The 21,151-nt window shown below is 38.6% G+C and overlaps 1 protein-coding gene across 2 annotated transcripts in view; it reads left to right on the top strand.

Moving 5' to 3' along the window:
- crispld2 (cysteine-rich secretory protein LCCL domain containing 2) overlaps positions 1-18,927 on the top strand; it is a 23,187-nt gene extending 4,260 nt beyond the window's left edge. For both annotated transcript variants that reach the window (XM_053512851.1, XM_053512850.1), the window contains exons 3-15: positions 1,414-1,532; positions 2,663-2,795; positions 8,688-8,803; positions 9,095-9,195; positions 10,056-10,226; positions 10,334-10,394; positions 10,486-10,552; positions 10,647-10,777; positions 11,396-11,439; positions 11,528-11,600; positions 12,307-12,382; positions 15,640-15,770; positions 17,282-18,927. In XM_053512851.1, coding sequence (XP_053368826.1) covers positions 1,414-1,532; positions 2,663-2,795; positions 8,688-8,803; positions 9,095-9,195; positions 10,056-10,226; positions 10,334-10,394; positions 10,486-10,552; positions 10,647-10,777; positions 11,396-11,439; positions 11,528-11,600; positions 12,307-12,382; positions 15,640-15,770; positions 17,282-17,333 — 1,275 coding nt within the window. In that variant the 3' untranslated portion in view covers positions 17,334-18,927. The remainder of the gene's footprint in view (positions 1-1,413; positions 1,533-2,662; positions 2,796-8,687; positions 8,804-9,094; positions 9,196-10,055; positions 10,227-10,333; positions 10,395-10,485; positions 10,553-10,646; positions 10,778-11,395; positions 11,440-11,527; positions 11,601-12,306; positions 12,383-15,639; positions 15,771-17,281) is intronic.
- The last annotated feature ends 2,224 nt before the right edge of the window (positions 18,928-21,151 follow it).

Genomic DNA, 21,151 nt, shown 5'->3' with positions numbered 1-21,151 from the left:
CTTCTTTAATTGAAAAATTGAGCAAATGTTGACTTATTATGGAGATATCATATAAAATAAACGAAGGCAGAGTTTTCTTAGCAAGTCTGCTTATTTTAGTCTACTTGGTTTAAAGGGTTTTTGCCAGGGATTGGTGTATGGAGTGCACCAACACCTGGACACCAGACAGGACAGGGGTTATAGAGTGTGAGTGAGTGTATGTGTGTGAGAGTGTGTGTGCTTAACACCGCATTGGAAATTTACTGAGCTGAGTCCTGCACAGCGTTCCTCAGATGAACAAATGTATGTGTATGTGAGCCTTCTTCCACTGTGTGTATATATGTGTGTATGTGTGCATGTGTGTGTGAGTGTGTGTGTGTTTGTGTGTATCCATGGATGGAGGATGGAAACCTCCTCCCGTCCCTTTCAGGTGGAGAAATAAGCCAGAGAAATGTGTTTCATTTATTCCCAATTGCAGAGTGTTTACAGTGGACCAGAGCCAGACTCTGATGTCTGGGTCGGTGTAGTGTGTGTTTTCCCTTTTCAGTTCGATTTCCCTTCACATTATGGTGCTCGCGTTTCGTGAAACGCGAAAAATGAAATCAATTTTTTGGTCGAAAAGTCACGCGTACATACACAGTCCATACACAAGTTTTCTGTGTATGTCGTAGGTTAATAACATTAGCAATGATTGTGATAAGTGAGAAGTTAATTAGCACTCTAACGTCTGCACTAAGAAAAAATAAAAACTCAATGCAACATTTTGTTTTGCATTTTCTTAAACAATTCACAAGGGCAGTGTTTGGCCTGTTTGAGAAAGTAAAGTATAGACCCCTTCCAAATGGTTGAGATGTTGCTTTGTGGTAAAAGTATCAAGATATTCACAAATTTCATGTTATATTAATTTCATGGTTTGTTATAAAGAAATGATAAAAGGCATACTTATTAAGGCAAACAACATTATTTAGTGGATTGGAAAAAACAAACAAACAAACAATCAAAAAAGTATACCTCAACCGATTGGTAGAGATGACTCATTCAGGTTAACTTTAACCCATATTTCAGGATCATATCGTGACTGAAAGGCGTTTTACCATTAGTGACTAAGATGCGTTTGTGAGTAAACTTGACCCCAACGTCTGGTTTATTTAGATCAGTGTGATGAATCAGGCATGAATCAGATATAAAATTTTGTCTACCAAAAAGTTGAGCAGAATGTTAAAGACACTTTTTAATTATAGTGTTTAATTATAATTTCTTATTAAAACCTTAATGATCATATCCTTGCCTTTTTAATCTATCATGCAGTTTAACTACATCCTGTGTGGTCTGATAACAATGCATTGCTGGCTTTTTTATTTTTGTGTACTTCTGTATATAGCCTACTGTACAGTATATAACGTATTCAGTATTTGTTTTTGTGTGTGTGATTAGATATGGGACGACGAACTGGAGCGTTCTGCTACACACTGGGCTGAGCAGTGTCAGTGGGACCACGGACCACAGGACCTGATTATGTCTATTGGCCAGAATCTGGCAGTGCACTGGGGCAGGTCTGTGTACACACACACACACACACACACATAGTGTAAAACAAACAGTTTGCAAAGAGAGTGATTCACTTCCCTGCCATTTGACTCCACTGTAACAACCTCCAGCCATAAATAGCCCTGTATTTCTATCACAGCTCTGTTGAATCCTGCATTCGGATTGAATCAGATGGGAGCTGTTGATTAGTTTACTAAAACAGCAGCTCTGACCCTCATGCAGCTGCAACTCACAGGTTTATATTTGTGCTCTCGTTCTAATATTATAGTTCCTACTGAATCCGCTCGTTCACTGGGACATGATGGACACCAATAAAAAAAACAATTAAAAAACTGTCTGTAATCATGGATCTGTGCGGAGATGTTTACTAAACACATGTGGAAGGAGTCTGTAGTGTCGGTAACAGAAATAAAAACCTTAGCTAACTTGTTTTGTTAATGATAACTGGATTTAAAAAAAGTAACATTTTAATCACTGGCATGTTGATACGTGAGAGGAGAACCAACTCGGAGAACACTGCCAGGAGTGACGTTATAAGATTTACATTTTTTTTTTAAACATAAAAAAAATCACTTTTAGTTAGTTGTAGAGATTTTAGTTACAAACGTTCAGTTTTGTATTATCCAACTAACCAATTAGATTTCTCCCCTAATGTGACCTCATATTAGCTGCATTAACTTCAAAGGGATTTTAAAGCGCCTATATTTCTTTAATACGGGACCTTTAACGTGGACTGTCGCCACACGTTGCATATTATATTAAACCCAACAGCCCGTTTGTACAAACCAGCAGCAGTGTGTGACGACTTGTCTTTCTCAGTGCATTTAGTCAACTCTGCTTTGGTTTCTTTAACATTTGTGTCTCTTCTGATGCCAGTGGAAAGTGCGTCCCCCTCACTTTCCTCCTCTCCCTTATGACTCCTCGGTGCCGTATAAAGTAATGTTTACACTCTGTGGAGATGAATGGCTGCTCATGGAAGAGAGTACTATTTACTTTGGAGTCAAGGATGAGAACAGATATCTCTGTGTGTGTGTGTGTGTGTGTGTGTGTGCATTAGTGATGCGCAGGAGAAAGTGGGTCAGGGAATAGATTCTCAAAAAAGGGCTCTGGAGTGATAATCTCTCTTGTTTCGTAGGTACCGTTCCCCTGCTTACCACGTCCAGGCTTGGTATGACGAGGTGAAGGACTACACGTACCCGTACCCACACGAGTGCAACCCCTGGTGCCCTGACCGCTGCTCTGGACCCATGTGTACTCACTACACACAGGTGAGGGGGCGGGTTATAAAGACACGGTTTATAAATGAATTGAATCCATTTTAAACAAAAGTGCATTATATTTTAACTTTATTGTAGCCTGGCTTGTGGCACAATGCTCACAACCTAACTTTCGTACTATTCCTAACTAGTTTCAGTTAATCCACTAGCCTAGCGCACGCTCTAGATTAGATTGGCTCTCAGATGGAGTGACTGCTTGAGTTCTTGAACTTGATTAGGAAGGTTTGTGCGATCGCAATTAAAGTTAACGCTTCGATGAATTTCCAAAACACGTGCACTCGTTATTATTTTTGGTTCAGACATTAGCAAAGAGAAAGTTTCCGCTTATGTTGTAAATCTTCTCATATTCGCTAACTAACAACTGATTATTTCTCGTGCTCCTTCTTTAACTCGGTGATTTTATTGGTGGGGAGATTTTAAAAGATTTTAAGCCCTTATGCAACATTGAACTTTTTTGCTTCGACCAAAAAACAAACAAACTGTTTAAAAGTATAAAAAGCCGCCATATTCACGTTCCCTGCCATGATCGAGGCCTTTTGCTTCATTTTAAACTTTGCAGATTTTTTTTTATGTTCTCTGACCTTCTTCATTTTAACTGTGTCTTAAAATGTAAGGTGGGTTAGCGAGAGCGTGTTATTTCATTTTTCTTCTTCTACTTCTTACAATTACATGAAACTGCAAGATCAATCCTTCCTGGAAAATGAGTCATCATTCATCATAATCTCACCTCTACTTGAAAAACAGACTAATTTGTGCTTGAAAAATTCCTGGAAGTGTCAAATTCCGCACTAAACTGCAAGAAACGCTGATTCACGCGCATTTAGGTGTAATTATATATAAAATTGGCATTGGCACCGTAATGTCAGGAATGATTTAATATTGGGAATAAAATCGCGGCATGACCTGGAAAGTTAAAATTTTTTTGATGCTCCTCATGAATTCAGGGCGTAAAGTGTACCCGTAGGAACGCCCAATTTGTTCTTTAATTACTGTAAAAAGCAAGATTCAGGTCAACCCATCCTGTCACCCATCTTGTAAAAATCTTTCCCGTTCTGGTAAAAGTCCTATGCCCAGATCATTTAAATAGAAATGGGAATGCATTATTCTGATTGGTTAAACCGGTCTCTAATTTAAGCTATCGGTTAGTACGGTAATTTAATGAAACAAATTAGAATCTGTTGTTTAAAATGAAGGGCTGTTTAAGCCAAACCAGGACTTGCGATAAAGTTTTGGATTAATGAAGGTGTAATATCGATTGACATTGATACAGAAGACTTTAAGTACAAAGTGGCGATGAGCAAAGTGGTGATGCAGTCGTCCTCGTGAAATTCAGCGAGTGAAATGTCAGATCCTTGAAAATCGACAGATAATCATTCACCAGGAGTTCCTGGGAGGCCAGTGTTTCAGACATGAATCAGATAGGCAGTCCGATCACGGCTCTGGTCTACCTTGATCATGCCCAAGCATTAGTGAAACATTTAGAAGACACTCTAACAGACATTTAGAGGTGTTTGGATGTTAGTGACAAGTTTTGCCACCTTGTGCACTCCACTTGCTTTTGATTCCGTGTAGAGACGTGAAAGGGATGAAAAAAAGTGGGGTTATCTCTATAATAAATGAATCAAAGGAAAAAACAGAGAGGCAGAAAAGAGCGAATAAGCCCTGGCACTGAATCATCTCAGACTTTACTCAGCAGCTGTGATGGATTTGAGAAAACAGTCTCTCTGTACAATCTCCCACAGAAACCAGGTCACAAACATCTGGAAGCTGTTCTCCGACTCCTGGAGCGCTTTCTTACTGGACCTGAGATCTTTGGAAGACTTTAAAACAACACAGTAGCTGCCATGTGTTACACCTCTTTCTCACCTTCTGATCCAGCTGTGGTTTTTACCAGCCCGCTAGGCTGGTTAACTTTAAAAAAATATTGGCACCCTTTTGTAAGGATGATGATTGAATCTGTAATTATTAGCCTAAGCATAGGGGGCACTGTATACTGTAGTTTTGTTAAAACTTTATTATCATACTATACGGTGCCAAGTCAAATGATATCAGGTATCAAAACCACATAACTTTTTATTTAGTTATGTTTATTGTTCTGCGTTTAAAATTTTTTTTTTTTTACTAAAACAGACATAAAAAGTGCAGCCGTGTTCATGTATCAGATGTTGGTATTGGAGCAATTTATACATTCAATTTAATTCAATTTTATTTGTATAGCGCTTTTAACAATTGACATTGTTGCAAAGCAGCTTTACACAATCAAAATAATTATTTAAGGTTGTATAAGATGTGAGCGTGTATGAATCAAAATGATAAGACCGTCCCTGATAATCAAGCCGGGGAGAACAGCGACAGTGACAAGGAAAAACTCCCTGAGATGATAGTAGGAAGAAACCTTGAGAGGAACCAGACTCCACAGGGAACCCATCCTCATCTGGGTGATAACGGATAGCAGGGATTGATCTGCATCATACTGTGTGAGACTGGACATTCAGTATAACAGGAGATGTGTTTAGGTTAAAATTGAGTCCAGTTCATTATTGGAGGCTCAGGTAGACTGTAGGAAACTCCAGTCCTGAACTATCGAGTCCACGAAGACTGTCTCCATGGAAAAGTGGTGCCCAGGCAGACCATAGGGGGCTTCCATGCGACGAGATCTCCAACCAGAAGCAGAAGACCAGGCGTCAGACAGGTCCAGGGTGCAGAGGGGGTCTGGATCACTGGCAGCTCAGGAGCGACATGTATAGCTTGACAGAGAGACAGGTAGAGGGGAAGAGAGAGAGGGGAAGAGAGAAAAGAGGAAGGAGACATGGCAGTTAGGTCTGGTCACAGTCAAACAATGTATAACATGAATGTATATTTGCAAGCAGGGACTCCGACAGGACTAACTATAACATCATAACTAAAAAGGAGAGCCAGAAGGAAACCTCACCTTCAACAAACCTGAGTGATACAGTTTGTTTATGCCATTCCTGTGTAGATATGAACATGAACATTGCTGTGTTACTATCTTTTCGAGAATCTTAGCGATAATGGGGAAGTTTTGGTATCGGCCTGTAATTGGAAAGCTGACAGGGATCAAGGTCAGGTTTCTTAGTTAGCGGTTCAATAACTGCTAATTTAAAGGATTTGAGAATATACCCACTGCTGAGTGAAAAGTTTATTATTTTCAACAGGAGTTCTGTTATTGCTGGAACTATCTGCTTGAGAAAACGTGTCGGTATAGGATCTAATACACAGGTTTTTAAAGAAGAGATGAGTGAAATTAGTTCATTCTCTTCAAGGGGAGGAACGTATTCTAGGTTCTGATATGATGTGGTTGATTTATCATCTGTATAACCTACATTGTCTGGTTTCAAAGCCTGAATTTTTTTGCCTCATATTTATGATTTTGTTATTGAAAAAGTTAATGAAGTCCTCACTACTGTATGTTGTTGTTGTGGAGATTTCTCCAGTGGTCTTGTTTCTGGTTAATTTAGCTACAAATCTAGGATTATTTTTGTCATTTTCAATAAGAGTGGAGATGATCTAGCATTACTCAGAGCTTTTCTATAGTTCAGGATGCTCTCCTTCCATGCTATTTGGAACACTAGCTTAGTTTGATGCCATTTGCGTTCCAATTTCCAAGCGGTTTGTTTTAAAGTGCGTGTGTGATCGTTATACCAGGAAGCAAGTTTATCTAATCATTTTTCTTTTAACTGGAGCTACATTATCCAAGGTATAAGGAAATGTTGTCGAGTTCTGTGGAGTCAGACGGTGATCTAATCGAAGTTGCTAACTCTGGGAGATTACTGATAAAACTCTGTGTGGTATTTGATGTGAATGTTCGTTTAAAGCGGTAGCGCGGCGCTGTGCGTACATTATTACAATGACACACTTTAATCGAGACAAGACAGTGATCTGAGATATCGCAGCTTCAGACTGTGGAATTATATTTCTCATGCTTAACCCGAAGGATAATATTTAATCTTAAGTGTGACCTGCTTTATGAGTGCAGGTCCTACTACACACCGATTTAGTCCAGTATGGACATAAATGCTGTTCTCAGAGGATTTTCAAATGAATCTTAACGTCTCCAGCAGTTAACACTTTGTCTACAGAGACGATAAGGTTTGAGAGGAAATTTAGGGGAGAGCTAAGGTTGAAGGGATTTGGCAAAAGTGGAGTATTAACCATTCAGGAATTACAACCACGTGGCTCATAAATAATGGAACAAACTATCATAATTACAAACATGAGGATTGTTTTTAATACGTTATACAGGATATGTCGAATTAGACGCATGCATGGACAGAATTAAATGATTACTGCGAAGCAATTAAATAATACAATTTCTGTGCTGATTTGGGCGTTTATTAGTTCTTATTACCTTGTTGTGGTTAAGTTGTGGTTAAGCCTCTTGGCAGAGACAACCAGATTTTGGGAATAAGATATGCTCGTAGTCAGCAGTTAGAAGTCATTAATGATGCCATCACTCTGCACAAAAGCTACAAAAGAGCCCTGAACATCAACAATCCTTCATGATGTTTGTGGTTTTGAGGTCTCTCTCTCTCTCTCCCTTCTCTCTTTTTCTTTTTCTTTTGTAAATGCTTATGTGATTTGGCAATGTTCAGTTGTGGCATTTTATAGGGTTTTATTATTTTTTTTCTAGAATATTTTAGCATTTATGACCTTTTTCCTAAGGATGCTAAAAATCTGGGGAATAAATGTGATCTCTTCCTGGCCTTGGTACTTAAACACAGCAGGAGTCTCTCTCTCTCTCTCTCTCTCTCTCTCTCTCTCTCTCTCTCCCTCTGTCTCTGTGTAACTTTGTTGGACTGCACACAAACCCACTGTGTAGTTTGAACTGTACAAAGTGCTGAGTCAGAAACTCCATTCATTTACTAGTAAAACAGCTCTGGCTCATGCAGTCTGGCTGCACTGGATGAACTCCTTCCTGTACGCGTTCAGCAGGAACAAGGCCCTGGCTTTAAGCTTCAAGTCAGCGCACAATCCGCCAGCGCTTATTTATTTATTTGTACGGATGATGAGGAAAGATGGTACGAGCTCACAGGACGCGGATGCCGGTCACACCTCATGTGCATCTCCTTCCGCTCGGAATGAAAGGAGCAGTCTCTCTTTAGAGCCCTCTGCGGACCCATCAATCCGGACGCTCTCCACCGGGCCAGAGACATACGAGTCCAAGAACCTGTCTCATTCTGTACACAGACGGAGAGATAACGTCTAAATGATGATTCGTTTACACAAATCTCCCATCTGAATTAAAAATAGCTTCACATTTGCACTTTATTTCCAGTGAAAAACAGTTTCTCCCTTTCGGTTCATTAGAAGCCGGTGAAGTATTACCACAAAAAAACAAAACAAACTGATAATATTTGGGGACATGTCTCACGGGTAACAGAACTATAATCCTCTATATACTGTATACTGTTCATTCAGTATTAATGTAATTAGATTAACAAAAATAGTAAAAAAAAAAAGAAATAATGATCTTGTCTATTTATAAAATGCTATTAATACATTTTAAATGAGGTCAATTTCACACGGTTTAATTAATCTGGATGATAAAAATATAATCCATTATTAAATTATGATGTAAATTTAGCTCAAATCATCTCTATATCTTCACCATCATTAAAAGCGAACTCTTTAGAGAAAGTGATTTGACTCTGAATGAAACATTTGACGTTATTTTGGGTTTCTGACGTTCTAAACTGGGGTAGAGGTTCAGAGCTGCAGAAATGCTGTAGAGATAAACAGTTAAACATTTAATGATCTTTATTAGAATGAATATAAGACTTCACAATGCCAATGCAAGTTTTGATTTTTTTTTTTTCTTTTTGAAGAACACTGGACTCATGAACGTCTCTGGTTCTTTCGCAGATCGTCTGGGCCACCACCAACCGCGTGGGCTGTGCTGTGCACATGTGTCCAAGCATGAACGTGTGGGGGGAGATATGGGAGAACGCCGTCTACCTCGTGTGCAACTACTCGCCAAAGTAAGCCACCTGCATCTGCTAACTCTTATTAGCATGATTACATGTCGTAGATCACCTGGGCTCCTGGGAACGCGCGTACAGGACCGGAATGTGGAAAATTCTTAATTACCGAATAGAAAAGAGTAGTGCTACCCAAGCTGATTATTATTTCCAGATTATTTCTGTAATCATTTAATTGCCAGTTGGTATTTAAATTGCGTTTCCTGGAAAACCTGACTTTGTGAGAACGTGCAGCACATTTGAAAGCTCATGTACATTAAGATTCTGATCTGGCTATGTGGTCTCCATCAGGGGAAACTGGATCGGGGAGGCGCCCTACCAGCATGGAAATCCCTGTTCTCAGTGTCCTCCCAGCTATGGAGGAGTCTGCAAAGACAAACTGTGCTACAAGGGTAATTTCTTTTTGTTTTTCTGTTTATTTATCTGCAGAGCGAAATGGTCCATACCTCACCCTACTCTACAGTACATAATGGGTTTAACTCCTATAGGATGTTGATGAGGGTTATTTGTGGCACTTTGCCTTTTCATCATGGAAGTCTTAAAATGTTTAGAATTAAAGAATTAAAACTGAAAGGATTCTTTGTGTATATACGTATTTAACCGCAGTTATCCAGAACTTCAAATAAAAGAAGGTGATGCTTCACAGTTATGTCTTTCTGTGTTTAGTAATTCCTGTGAAATATCCCATTCTTACTCAGACCATCAATTGACGGATTATATTGAACAGGAATTATACTGACAAAGAACAAATGACATCAAATCAAAACTCCGAGCAATTAATGCAGCTAATCATTAAAAAAACAAGTATGTTTTGAAACCATGGCAACACTCTCACCAGTCCCAGCTCATATCAGATAATGGTTTATCCTAGCTTGCTTTGTAGATCAGATTTATTATTATCAGTCATGCAAATGTAATAAACATCGATGTAACGTTGATGATGAGGCGGATGTTTGTCTTCACTGTAACGTCATAACTTGTAGTTATGTTGCAACATTAGGAAATTAGGATCGAAATATTTGTGATTCAGAATCTCGTACAGCTCGTATTTGCTCGCTGGTACTTTTTTACTCTATCTTTGTTTTTGTTTCCACACCATTTGCAACATGACTGGATGAGATGTAAAAAAAAAAAAGGTGTTTGATATCAATGCGCTTCCTGGATGATGCAAAATGTGCAAAGGACACGCCCTAAAATAACCTTTGTCCATTTTGCTATTTCATTTTTCATATAAATGACCTGCTTCTTTCAGGAACTCCTCAACGCACCGAGACTCCAGACATGAACGAGGTGGAGAAGCCTCAGGTTCCTGTGCAGGTGGCGATCACTCAATCCAAACCTGTTCGAAAGACTAACCCCAAACCTTCTACACCCAAAAAAACCACGCAGCCTAAGACCACAAACACTCGAAACAACTTCCTGAGTAAGAGCTGTTAATTTCGGGGTATCAGTACGTGAAGGCTTCATTCAGAAGTGGACTTCTTGCCTGTCTTGTCTAATACATATTGCATTTTATTTTAATCTTTGCAGCTCAAAACATCAAGTGTGAAACAAGGATGAGGGATAAGTGCAAAGGTGCAACCTGTAACAGGTCAGTTAGACAATCTCATCTTAAAATGATTATCGTTACGTATCAGAATGCTACAAATCCACTGATTCGACACCGCGTGCACCTCCTGCAGGTACAACTGTCCCGCTAACTGCTTATACAGCAACGCTAAGGTGTGGGGCACGCTGTACTACGACGTGGTACGACTTCCAAGTCTTTTTCAAAGCAAATTTATACTGTTCACGCTGATGTTGTTCTTCTGAAGATTTTTTTCTTCCCCCCTGATTCTTCCAGCAATCCAGTATTTGCCGTGCTGCAATTCATCACGGGGCTATCGATAACAGTGGAGGCCTGGTGGAGGTCACGAGAAGAGATAATATCCCGTTCTTCGTTAAAGCAACAAAGAACAATGTCGAGTCTTTCAGGTATGATGCTCAACGTTCTCAGTCAAACTCACAATTTCAACAAGAAATCCCGCCTGAAAGTCCTAAACAAAGTAATTGGTTGTATTTTTGACATCACATTCTACATTGTTTAGTTTGTGCAGGCAATAAATAATTTTTTTTAATTAACAAATAAAGATGTACGACCTTCTGCACCGTTTAAACGTTTTACTGCAGCTAAGAATCTCATCACCGTACTGTGATAAAAACATCAATCATTTTTACATCTTTATTGATCAGAAATCACATCTTAAGTCCCGGTTTGACTTGAACACCCTGTTACATGTTTTCCCAACACTAATTGTACCTGTACATGATTAAAAAAAAACAAATTATAGCCTCTAATTGCTAACATAAAAGTGTAAAAGTGATCAGACACTCAGAGGCGAAAAACAGAAAACTGATGATTTTCCTACAGCAGCACAACACCCAGGCTTTCACTTGTTACTCATATCACATTTTGAACTGAAATAATATTATAAATAATATAAAAATTTTCGATCTGTAAAAATATAAGAACCTTTTTTTTTTTTTTTTTTTTTTGTTCTAACTGCATCCACCTGTTACATGCAAAAATCTCTTCATCTTTTCTCTTCACAGCAAATACAAATCTGCTAACGGATTTTTGGTCGCAAAAGTAGAAAGTAAGTTATGATATGTAATATGATATGCAATATAATATGATATGATATGTTGAGATGTAACATGAGATCTGTTTATGTTGTTTCACAGCAAGATCAGTCGAATGCTACACACGATTAGCTGATATTTGCCCCTTCGGTGCCGAACACACCACCTGCCCGAGGTGATTAATCTCAGTTCTACTGTTTATAGAAAAGCCTTTTTTATTTTTTGTATTGTCTTTAGAGATATTCAAATATAAAGTGGCGTTACACGTAACAAGGATGCGTCCGGAAGTCTAAAACTTTGAATTGTAAATATGTTCCGTGTCATTTAACACAATTATAGTACGACAGTATATATACAGTATATATATTATAGATTTCTGGTTTCTGACTGATTTAATTTGATATAAAAGCAGCTCTGACATGAGCGCAGATGCAAATTTAACTTATAAATACTAATACGTTATTATTTCTATAGTAACAGCTCATTCACAGGGGCTTGTATGGCAGACTGAACAAAAGGTGTAATCGTTGTTGTTTTCTGTAAGGAGATGTTTGTTTAACATTTAAGGAAGGAGTCTCCAGTGTCAGCCCTTTGGAATAAATACAGCTGTAACTTCAGGACCGAGCAGTTTCTGCACATTTGTGGTTCCTCTCTAACATGAAAAAGCAGCATGTTTGTTTGAAACTAAAGAATGTGGTCAAGAAAAGGCTGTTTATAGCTGCTGTAACGAGAGCAAGAACTGTGTTTTGTTGATGTCATTTTTTTTTCATTCCAAAAATAATGTTTAAAAAAATGACAGAACATATCTACTGTATATTGTGCAATTGAAGTTGTTGTTCTTGAACTCTCCATTCGGTCGTCTTTATTTCCGTCTCATTCAGGGTGAAGTGTCCATCCAGCTGTAAGAATCAGCCATCCTACTGGGCTCCAGTGATCGGCACCGGCGTCTACGCTGATGTAAGTCGCTCCTCTCCGTCTTTAGAGGGTTAATGGAGGTCTGGTTTAATGCTGCGTCTTTCGAATATTAAAATGAATCATTTTAGACTTGCTAACCTGTGCAGCCACCACGACGCCGTATATACAGGATAAAGCGGTATAGATGATGAGTGTGTAAGTAAACATAGTTAACTGTATCAGCTAGGTTTGCACTATTTGTGAGCTGAAAATATTTGGCCGAAAACTTTCAGTTAAAAACTTTGCTCTAATTTTTTTGATCGAAAAGCTTAAAAACTTACAACCGGAAAAGACAGAGAAAAATCTTTTAATGAATTTTTAGAAATTCATTATGAAGTCAATTATAATGGCATATTAATTTAAAACGCTGTTTGTTTTCTTTGCTCACGGTTTGTCTTCTTTAAACTACTTCACCCATCTGTGCACTTTGCTCTTGTCAATGGTGTCATCTCCGTAAACATTCTGTAGCGCAGTGGGAGACCTTTAGCTGTGACAAGTTAAGCCTTTATTTGTTGCGTATACATTACTGCTCGGTGAAATGCGTTCTTCGCATAATCCCAGCTTTCAAACTGGTGCCAGGGCGCAGGGTCAGGCCATGATATGGCGTCCCTGGAGCAGACAGGGTTAAGAGCTTTGCTCAAGGCCCCATTAAGGGCAGATTGGTAAAGCTGGGGTTCACCTTCAGATCCACCTTAAGCCTCTGGGCTACTTTCTAGAGTTGGGTTCAACGATGGCACAAATGCTTGGCTCGTGATGGAGGCTATGTTACGTAGTACCTTTGTATGGAGGAGTAGTTAGTCTACCAATTCAAACATTTTTAAAATTTCAACTTTCAGTACAGCTTCAGTACTTAATAATGGGGAAATTGGAACACATTTGCTTTGCTGTCCACACTAAAGGATCTAGGACTCAAGTAAAGTCATGATCGCTGTGCAGAGGACCAGTACATGCTTCTCAGGTTAAACACTTAGCATTTCCCACTCAGTCAGGAGCTCACCCGGACCAGAGACTGTGACCGAGATACTGACAGCCGCTTTGAGATGAAACACTCGCCGGACTGCGTGCCAAGTCGCTCAGCACAAATATGTCATGCTCGCAATTCCTTCCCATATGTGGAACTTCACATCGTTATTAAATTTTTAATCATTCTCTGATAGAGTCATAATAAACATGGCAGCTGTTGCTTTTAACCGGAGATCATGTGACTTTGGACAGATTAGATCTTCTAAAAGCATCAAAAAGTAAACAAACCCCGGCCATGCATGCACAAAAAAAAAGGAAAAGATAAAGCCACAGAATACAGAATACACAGATCAAGTATTATAGTTTTGCAGTATATGACATGTATTTCATTTTTCACTTTCGATACTAGATTTAATTGAGTCATTAATTAAATGATAAAATAAAATACATTCTTAGGTTATAAACTATATATTTTAATAATTTATTCTATTTTTTACATGTTATATATTAACATTTTCAAATATTTCTTTTGGAGTAACATCAGATTTGATAATCAGATTGTGAAATAAGTATCATATTATAAAATCTTTTATTTAGTTTATTTTATAACATTTTAACATAAATAACTGATCCTATTAAAAATGACAACGTTTATGCTTAACACTTTTTCTTTTTAGGTGGAATCTCAGTTCATCTCCCCAAGCCTTAAGCTTAAACTTCCTAATCCTATTTTCTAAAATCCGATCTAAAGCATATTTTATTTGCCTATATACTAATTTCCATTTTGTTTTTCATAAGGAGCAGCTGATAAAACCAAATATCAAATCAGTTTTAGAGTTATTAGAGTGAATCTGTGGAATGAGTGAGGTGTAAAATAATCGCTGGTGTTTGTCCTCAGCTGCCCTGCGTCCTCCTCTGACAAGCTGATCCTCAATGTCTGAGAGGGATAAAGCTCTAATAGACTTTTGCTGGACCACTAAGGTTTACTGGAAGAGAACTTAGACACACTCGCCGCTGCTCCTTGGCACGTTTATCGCATTCCCCTGTCAAAATCCCGGGTCTGTCCAGCTGGCGACGGATCAGAGCTCTGTCCTGGGACGCAACTGAAAGTCTTGTTCCTCAGTGGCCTACAGCTACTTTACAGCTTCCTCCAGCATAAATGTGATGCTTAAACCATATATTTCACTTGGGTTGCTGATGCAATGTCGCCACGAAGGGGTGGTTTGTCCATTTAAATCATTCCCAAGCCTGAATTAAGGGCGGAGCTCTGTGTTATAGCTGGCATATTTACAGTATGGTGATGCTCATAAATACAATAGGGAGGACATCCAATGCCTGATCTCTTTCAGGTTTTTTTAATTCATAAAAATATTTGGATGGTCAGCCAAAGAACCGAGGAAGCAGCAAGGCTCTGAAATATAACGTGTGATTTTGTTCCAGCAGGAAATCCTTCTGATCCTTCTGAGCCCTAAATTTTAAAAAGTGCATTCTAACATCACCACCTGGTGGTTCAGAGGTCTGGTTATACATGGAAACATGGGTGAACTTGAACTTGGTGACCTCACATGAATGAGTGCAACTAAACTGTGATACTCCAGATAAGAATGTTTCTGCTGGACTGGTCCATCGCTGCCCTTAACTCCTTTCTCTCCTATGATGTCACCCGTCTGTCTGCGTTCTCACACACTGAGCTCATCTATTTACTTTTAAGAAGGTCAAGTTGCGCCTGGTTGATCGACTGTAATGCCAGTCAGTATCTGTGGATATGGTCTTTTGTGTCCGTTGCGACAGTGAGGATATATTTTGTGCGATTTTATGTGTAGACATTGTAAAGTGAACGATGTGTGAGGAACAGCAGCAGATGTGTGCACAAAGCAGGGAGATATAAAACTGTTGGTGTGAAGGTCAACGAAATATCTGCCAGTGCAATGGAGCTGACGAGGACTCAGCTTTAGCAGTTTAGTGCTCGTAGTGGAAGTTAGAATAAGGTACAAATGTAAATGCATAAATGATTACTTTTGGCGGCTCGGTGGCTTAGTGGTCGGCATGGTTACTTCAGTGGACTACTGATTGGAAGGTCCCAGGTTCAAACCTGAGTTCTGCCTCTGTCGACCTTGTGTAAGGTGCATATGTTTAAGGAGATATGGATGGATGGAGGTGTCTGCCAAATACTGTAAACGTAAATGTATTATTTAATAATGTAACATCGCCTTCGTTTAAAGAATCTTTTCTTGGGCGTCGTCTCCCAGCCCTCGTTTGAATTAATGGTACAACTCTGCTGTTGTTATTCTTTACAGAGCTCTAGTATCTGCAGGGCTGCTCTCCACGCCGGGGTGATCAAAGCTTCAGGAGGATATGTGGACGTCCTGGCTATGGATAAGAAGAACAGCTACTCGGGCAGTCTGAAGAACGGAGTCCAGTCTGACAGGTACCTGCTTCTCGTTTATTTCTCTGATCTTTTCAGGCTGATTTTTCAGGCTGGGTTTTGTGTGTCCAGGACACATTAGAGGGCGTAAAGTAATAACATGTGGACGGACCACACACAAACCCTTTAGCTTACTCCAGCAGAACAATTCAATTCAGTACAGCATTCAAAATGCTGCCTCGACAAAATCAACTCCAACCTTGTGGAAGTGAGGCTGGACAGCAGGTTTTTCTCACACACTCACATGCGAGCCACCGCTCACGTGAACTCTGCCTCATTAGCAAGAATATAATCACATACTCTCCAGTTACCCGCTCAGTCTGCTGTCATGGGCTGGCTCACCAGGTAATTACACCCAATCGGAAACCAAACATCTTGTTTTATCCCCGCGTTCTCCAGTTTGGCGTAGCCTGAAGGCCACTCCGGTAATGAATTCATAACAGAGCCATCAAGCCAAGCACAATAGTCAATAAGGGTTTAAACAAGACCATAACACCAGTAACAACGAGCCCAGTGATGGAATTACTGTTTCCACATCCTTTTCCTTGCACGATAAGTGATTGCACAGTATGGATTTCAAAATAAACAGTATAGAAACATACCCTCACACATGCTAAACATCATGAGGATCCAATAAATTATAATGTCCTGCTATATAACACTGCTACATGGAATTTAAGTTAGGTCACAGTTAGACAAAATGCACCTTATGTTTTATAATACATGTCGGAGCTGACACTTAGACGTCTTCTTTTGTTTGTTTGTTCGTTCTTTTTATTGTTTGTTTTTCACTACTGTTGAAGAAATGTTGACAAAGACATTTTACCATTTTTTTCAACAAAATAGCAAAACAAATGACATATAAAAGCTTTTAAAAAAAACTCATGCATGCGGAAGTGGTGGATAGCGCTTTTATCCAAATGTGTTACGCTGCTCTCTAATAATGCGTAAGCAGCAGTTCGAAAAAAAAGGATACGTTCAGCTTCTGAGAAAGTATTTTTTGCCTGCTTTGGTTTGTAGCTGTTACTGATGGGGAGGTCGAGTCCCCTAACACAAAGGGTGGGAATTGAATATGACTAAATAAGGAGAAACTTGGGGAATAGACATAATGTAAAAATCTGTACTATGGTTATATTTCTTATTAAATATTTACGAAAATTAGGACGTTTTAGATTCCAATTATAATTTAAATTTTAATTATAATGGTGGGTGTGGTTTCCATTACAATCCTGGCTCCATATAAATCTTCAGATATTATAAATACATTGACATACTTGTATTACATTTGTTTTCATTTGTCACATGTAATAAATCCAGACATTGAAAACACTTTGGGACTCTACAAAAGCTTTTGTTAGCAAAATATTTTGAAAAAATGCTAACGGAACTTGAATTCATCAAGCTTTACTAATTAGTTACCTGATTATTAACAGCGTTGTCATGGTTACACTGTGCACATTACCTGAAAAGCTTTCTTGTCATGTCGACTAAAACATTCCCTCTCTCTTTCCCAGTAAATCCCAGTTACATGGCGGATCCTTCCGCGTCTTCACCGTTCGAGAGTGATGTGTCTGTACACACAGCGTCCGTCCTCCAGGGACATTTAGCAGTCTTCTCATCAGGACAAAACACAATCAATCACCACCGTTTTTTTCTGGGATTCTTTCTCAGTGTGAGCGCAAGGTGACCCACACCACAAGCAGACCTTCGTCCTTCATCATCTTCCATCCAGATCATTCCCAATATCTCCTTATTATTTTTAATTTTTGTACTATTTACATGTATATGGCTGAAAGGACGATGTTTACCAGCAGTGCTGGGTTTATATATTCAGTCAATTTGTGATCGTTTGCAAAAGAATCAAAATATATTGATCACACTGTATTTAATCCTTGTTTGTTTGTTTTTTTGTACAGCTTTTCATTGTGATTTTTCCTTTTTGCTGAACTTTTCCGCTCCAAGCTTGTCTCTTCTAGCATTTAAATTTTCTTTCGGTAACAACCCTGGTTGGTTTATAAAGTGCAGGGTGGCAGGCGAGCAGGCAGCAGCAATCACCGTCAGCTTAGTTCTCCTGGCCAGAGGAACTTTTGTGAACTTTGCGGTAGACAGATTCTGCGTAGGAACGGGAAAGGAAGGAGGCGAAAAGGCAACGCTCCAAATAAAAGAGACCTTTCCTGTAGGCTTGTGTTAAAGCTTTCCAGAATCAATAAGAGGTAAAAGTTTCACCCAAGGTGCAAAAACAATAAAGTCAGAGGAGAAAAGAAAACCAAGGATACGTGTAGGGGATTTCTGCCTTGGTAGCATCCCAGCTAACAGAGATGGTAACGTTATTAGAATACTTGATTTTGACTTATTAGAAGGTGTTGGTTAATTTTCTATAACAACAGTTCAGACAGAAGTGCAACTCCAAATTACGTTATATATTAATATTAATGAGGTCGTAATATTTAAACAACTTTATAATTTAAAACCCTTCAATCACATGGATTTGCCGGAGGCTAATATTAAACTGCGTCCTGAAAAAAGTTAATTTATAAAGACAATTTTGAGTATGTAATTGTACAATTTTCGCTCTTTCAGACACACAGACAGACATATCCTTACAATGTAGAAACACTGGTGTTAACATTAATACAGCAGAAACATTGTCGCATTAAATTAAACAAAAATTCAATGGTAATGCACTTTTTTTGTGAAATAACCACACAATAAAAATAAATCTGGTTATTTATTTTACCGCAAATTGGAGTACAAATCTATTTGTTTTATTAAAACCACACAGAAATATTTTAATTTAGTCAACTTTTTAAAGTTGTGTTGGCATCTGGATGCAAATTTGGAAAAACAATTTGTCTAATACATTGGTAGCCAGCGGCCCTTTACTCACACAGTGAATGTCATGGATCGATGAAGCGGTTAAAGAGCTACACGCCACAGCAAAACCAATAGAACACCGATCAATTCATTTATAATTAAATACAGCCCCCACACTAATCCAACTTTCTCCATTTGCTATTTTTATTCCCAAAAACTACATGATTGAAAAATGATTTGAAAAAGGCCTTTAAAAAAACTTTATAGAAAACTTTACGGAGTTGTTCGAACTGATTTTAGGTAGAATTTTGATCTCATGTGACAAATTTCTTAGCTAGACTTTTTAGTCATGATTCGAATTTAAAGGTAAATTTCTGTCTATTTAAAAGTAAAAAACTAATTTCTGTATTTTCTTTCATTTTTTGTCCTTATCTTGGTGTCTTTCCATCTTTTTTATCCTGTCTTTCTCTCTGTCTCTGTCTTCAGGTGCTACCTCACTCTATTGCTCAAGCTTAACTGTTATATGGGGTTTAAGTATTTGGATATATTGGCGGAAACTATTTGTACAGATTTTAATATTGTGTAAATATTTTTGATTTATGACTGTTTTTTTAAAAATAGTTGTGGATGCGAAGGTATGTTTTCTATGAAAGTATGTCTTTATGCTTTTTTTAATTGTAATTTTATTATTTTATTATTTTATTTTTAATTATTCCATTCTGTTATGTTTTTAAAAATGCCAAAAAAAGCTGCAAATTGCAAATTTATATTTCTTTCCCGCATAATCTTGATGTTTTAATGAAAAGCTGCAGCAGTACCTCGGATATGATTTGTCCATGAAGTTGAATTCGGGTGCTGAACTCCAGTGATTATTGTTTTTTCACTTGGGATCTGCCACAGGTTGTGAAAGCTATTTTTGCACAAAAACTAAAAAATAAAGTTTAATGATCGCCTCGATTGATTGTCTCACAGTGTTTTGTACATTGAGCTTTCGATAAGTCATGTGACCTGTCAATTTTTGTGTTTATCCCACCTCTAAAATATGGACTCCAGCATGACCAGTTAATGAGCTGATTAATTGAATCAGGTATTAAAGCGGATAAAATGATAAAATATGCAAGATCGGGGTCCTCTAAGACCAAGTTTGCAAACCACTGTTCATTTAAGACCACCCAAGCAAAGCTGGCTGACCTTGAACACCAGAGCCAAGCCAAGAACACCACTTTCTTTCTCTTGCTGTGGACATAACGTGATATGGAACAGTGCATATTAAAACAAATAGTTCACCTTGGCCTGGGCCACTGGACCATAACTGTCATAAAAACGAGGCCTCTGGAACCCAGAGCCTGAATGTAAAGACATTTGAGCAGAGTACAGTAAAGGTTTAGACCTAAGATTTATTTATTAACAATTATGTGAGATTACTGTTGCAAACTAACCACTGCACTCTAACAGTACAGAAAAAGTGTTGGGTTTCCACTTGTCTGTAATTAAGAGCCAACTGATATTAGCTTGGCTAAGTAGTTCTTTCTTTTGGCATTGCGGGTATGGATTTCACAGAAACCACAAATCCAAAAATCATTGACATAAATGTGTGTAGATACTGTAAGAATTCAATAGAATAATTACTAAAACATTAGTATTAAAGTACCACTCTCGAGACATTGTAGACTTGATGATGTGCAAAAAAAAAAAAAAAAAAAAACATGAAACAGTTACATGGTTGGATGCAACCTAAAGGAGTCCTAGGAATCGAAAGCTCCAAAGGCAGTAAAGGTAACATTTATAAGAAGTAAGTTAAAATCGTTAGCTTGGGTGCTATGTGCCGTCCCCAGTGCTGTAGATTGTGCAAGAGACATGGGATGTTGACAAGGGTCATTGATGGGGTAAGCTAAGAAAGGAGTTCAACATCCATGATTATGGTGTCTTGCAGACTTGCCACAGCAATACTGCAAAACTAGCCGCCTCGAGGATGTAATGGACGATTTCTGGGACCAGCTGTATTCTCATTTCGTGGAAGAATTTTGAACAACTACAAAATATTGTCATGGTATCTGAGCAGCTAGGAATTATTCATAACAGACACCTTCTCAACTTTCAGTGATCTATATTGGTCAAGGTCAGGGTCCAGCCACATTCAGTGCTAAGGCTGCTTCTTCTGCTTGACTGCTGTTTGGACCTTGTCATTTCACCACCAAGCTTGCTTGCCAGTTGCCACCACAATATTAAGGAACAGCTAAGCAACTAGGCTGTATCAGATCCCAGCTGTGGCTTGTAATTTAAACCAGAAGGAGGGTGATGACAATGCTGCAGGCCCAAGAAGAGGTGGATGGATCAAATCATAGAGTTCATGCGACATAAAGACGTCACCCCAAGGATTCTTCTTAACCAAACAAGGTGGGGGAAGACAGCAGATTCTCAGCCTACATGAAAAGAATGCTGAGAAAAAAAGACATCGACTCAATTAAATAAAAAAATAGAAAGCCATTAATATCTTCTCTGGTGGTCTGGAACAAACAACCACGAAGGACATAAAAAAGGCTGTCTTCCCTATACAATATTTGATCACC

The sequence above is a fragment of the Clarias gariepinus genome, chromosome 15, assembly GCF_024256425.1.
Source record: "Clarias gariepinus isolate MV-2021 ecotype Netherlands chromosome 15, CGAR_prim_01v2, whole genome shotgun sequence".
NCBI classification, from domain to species: domain Eukaryota; kingdom Metazoa; phylum Chordata; class Actinopteri; order Siluriformes; family Clariidae; genus Clarias; species Clarias gariepinus.
Note: the sequence above shows the minus strand (reverse complement) of the source record. Positions and strands in the feature narration are given on the sequence as shown.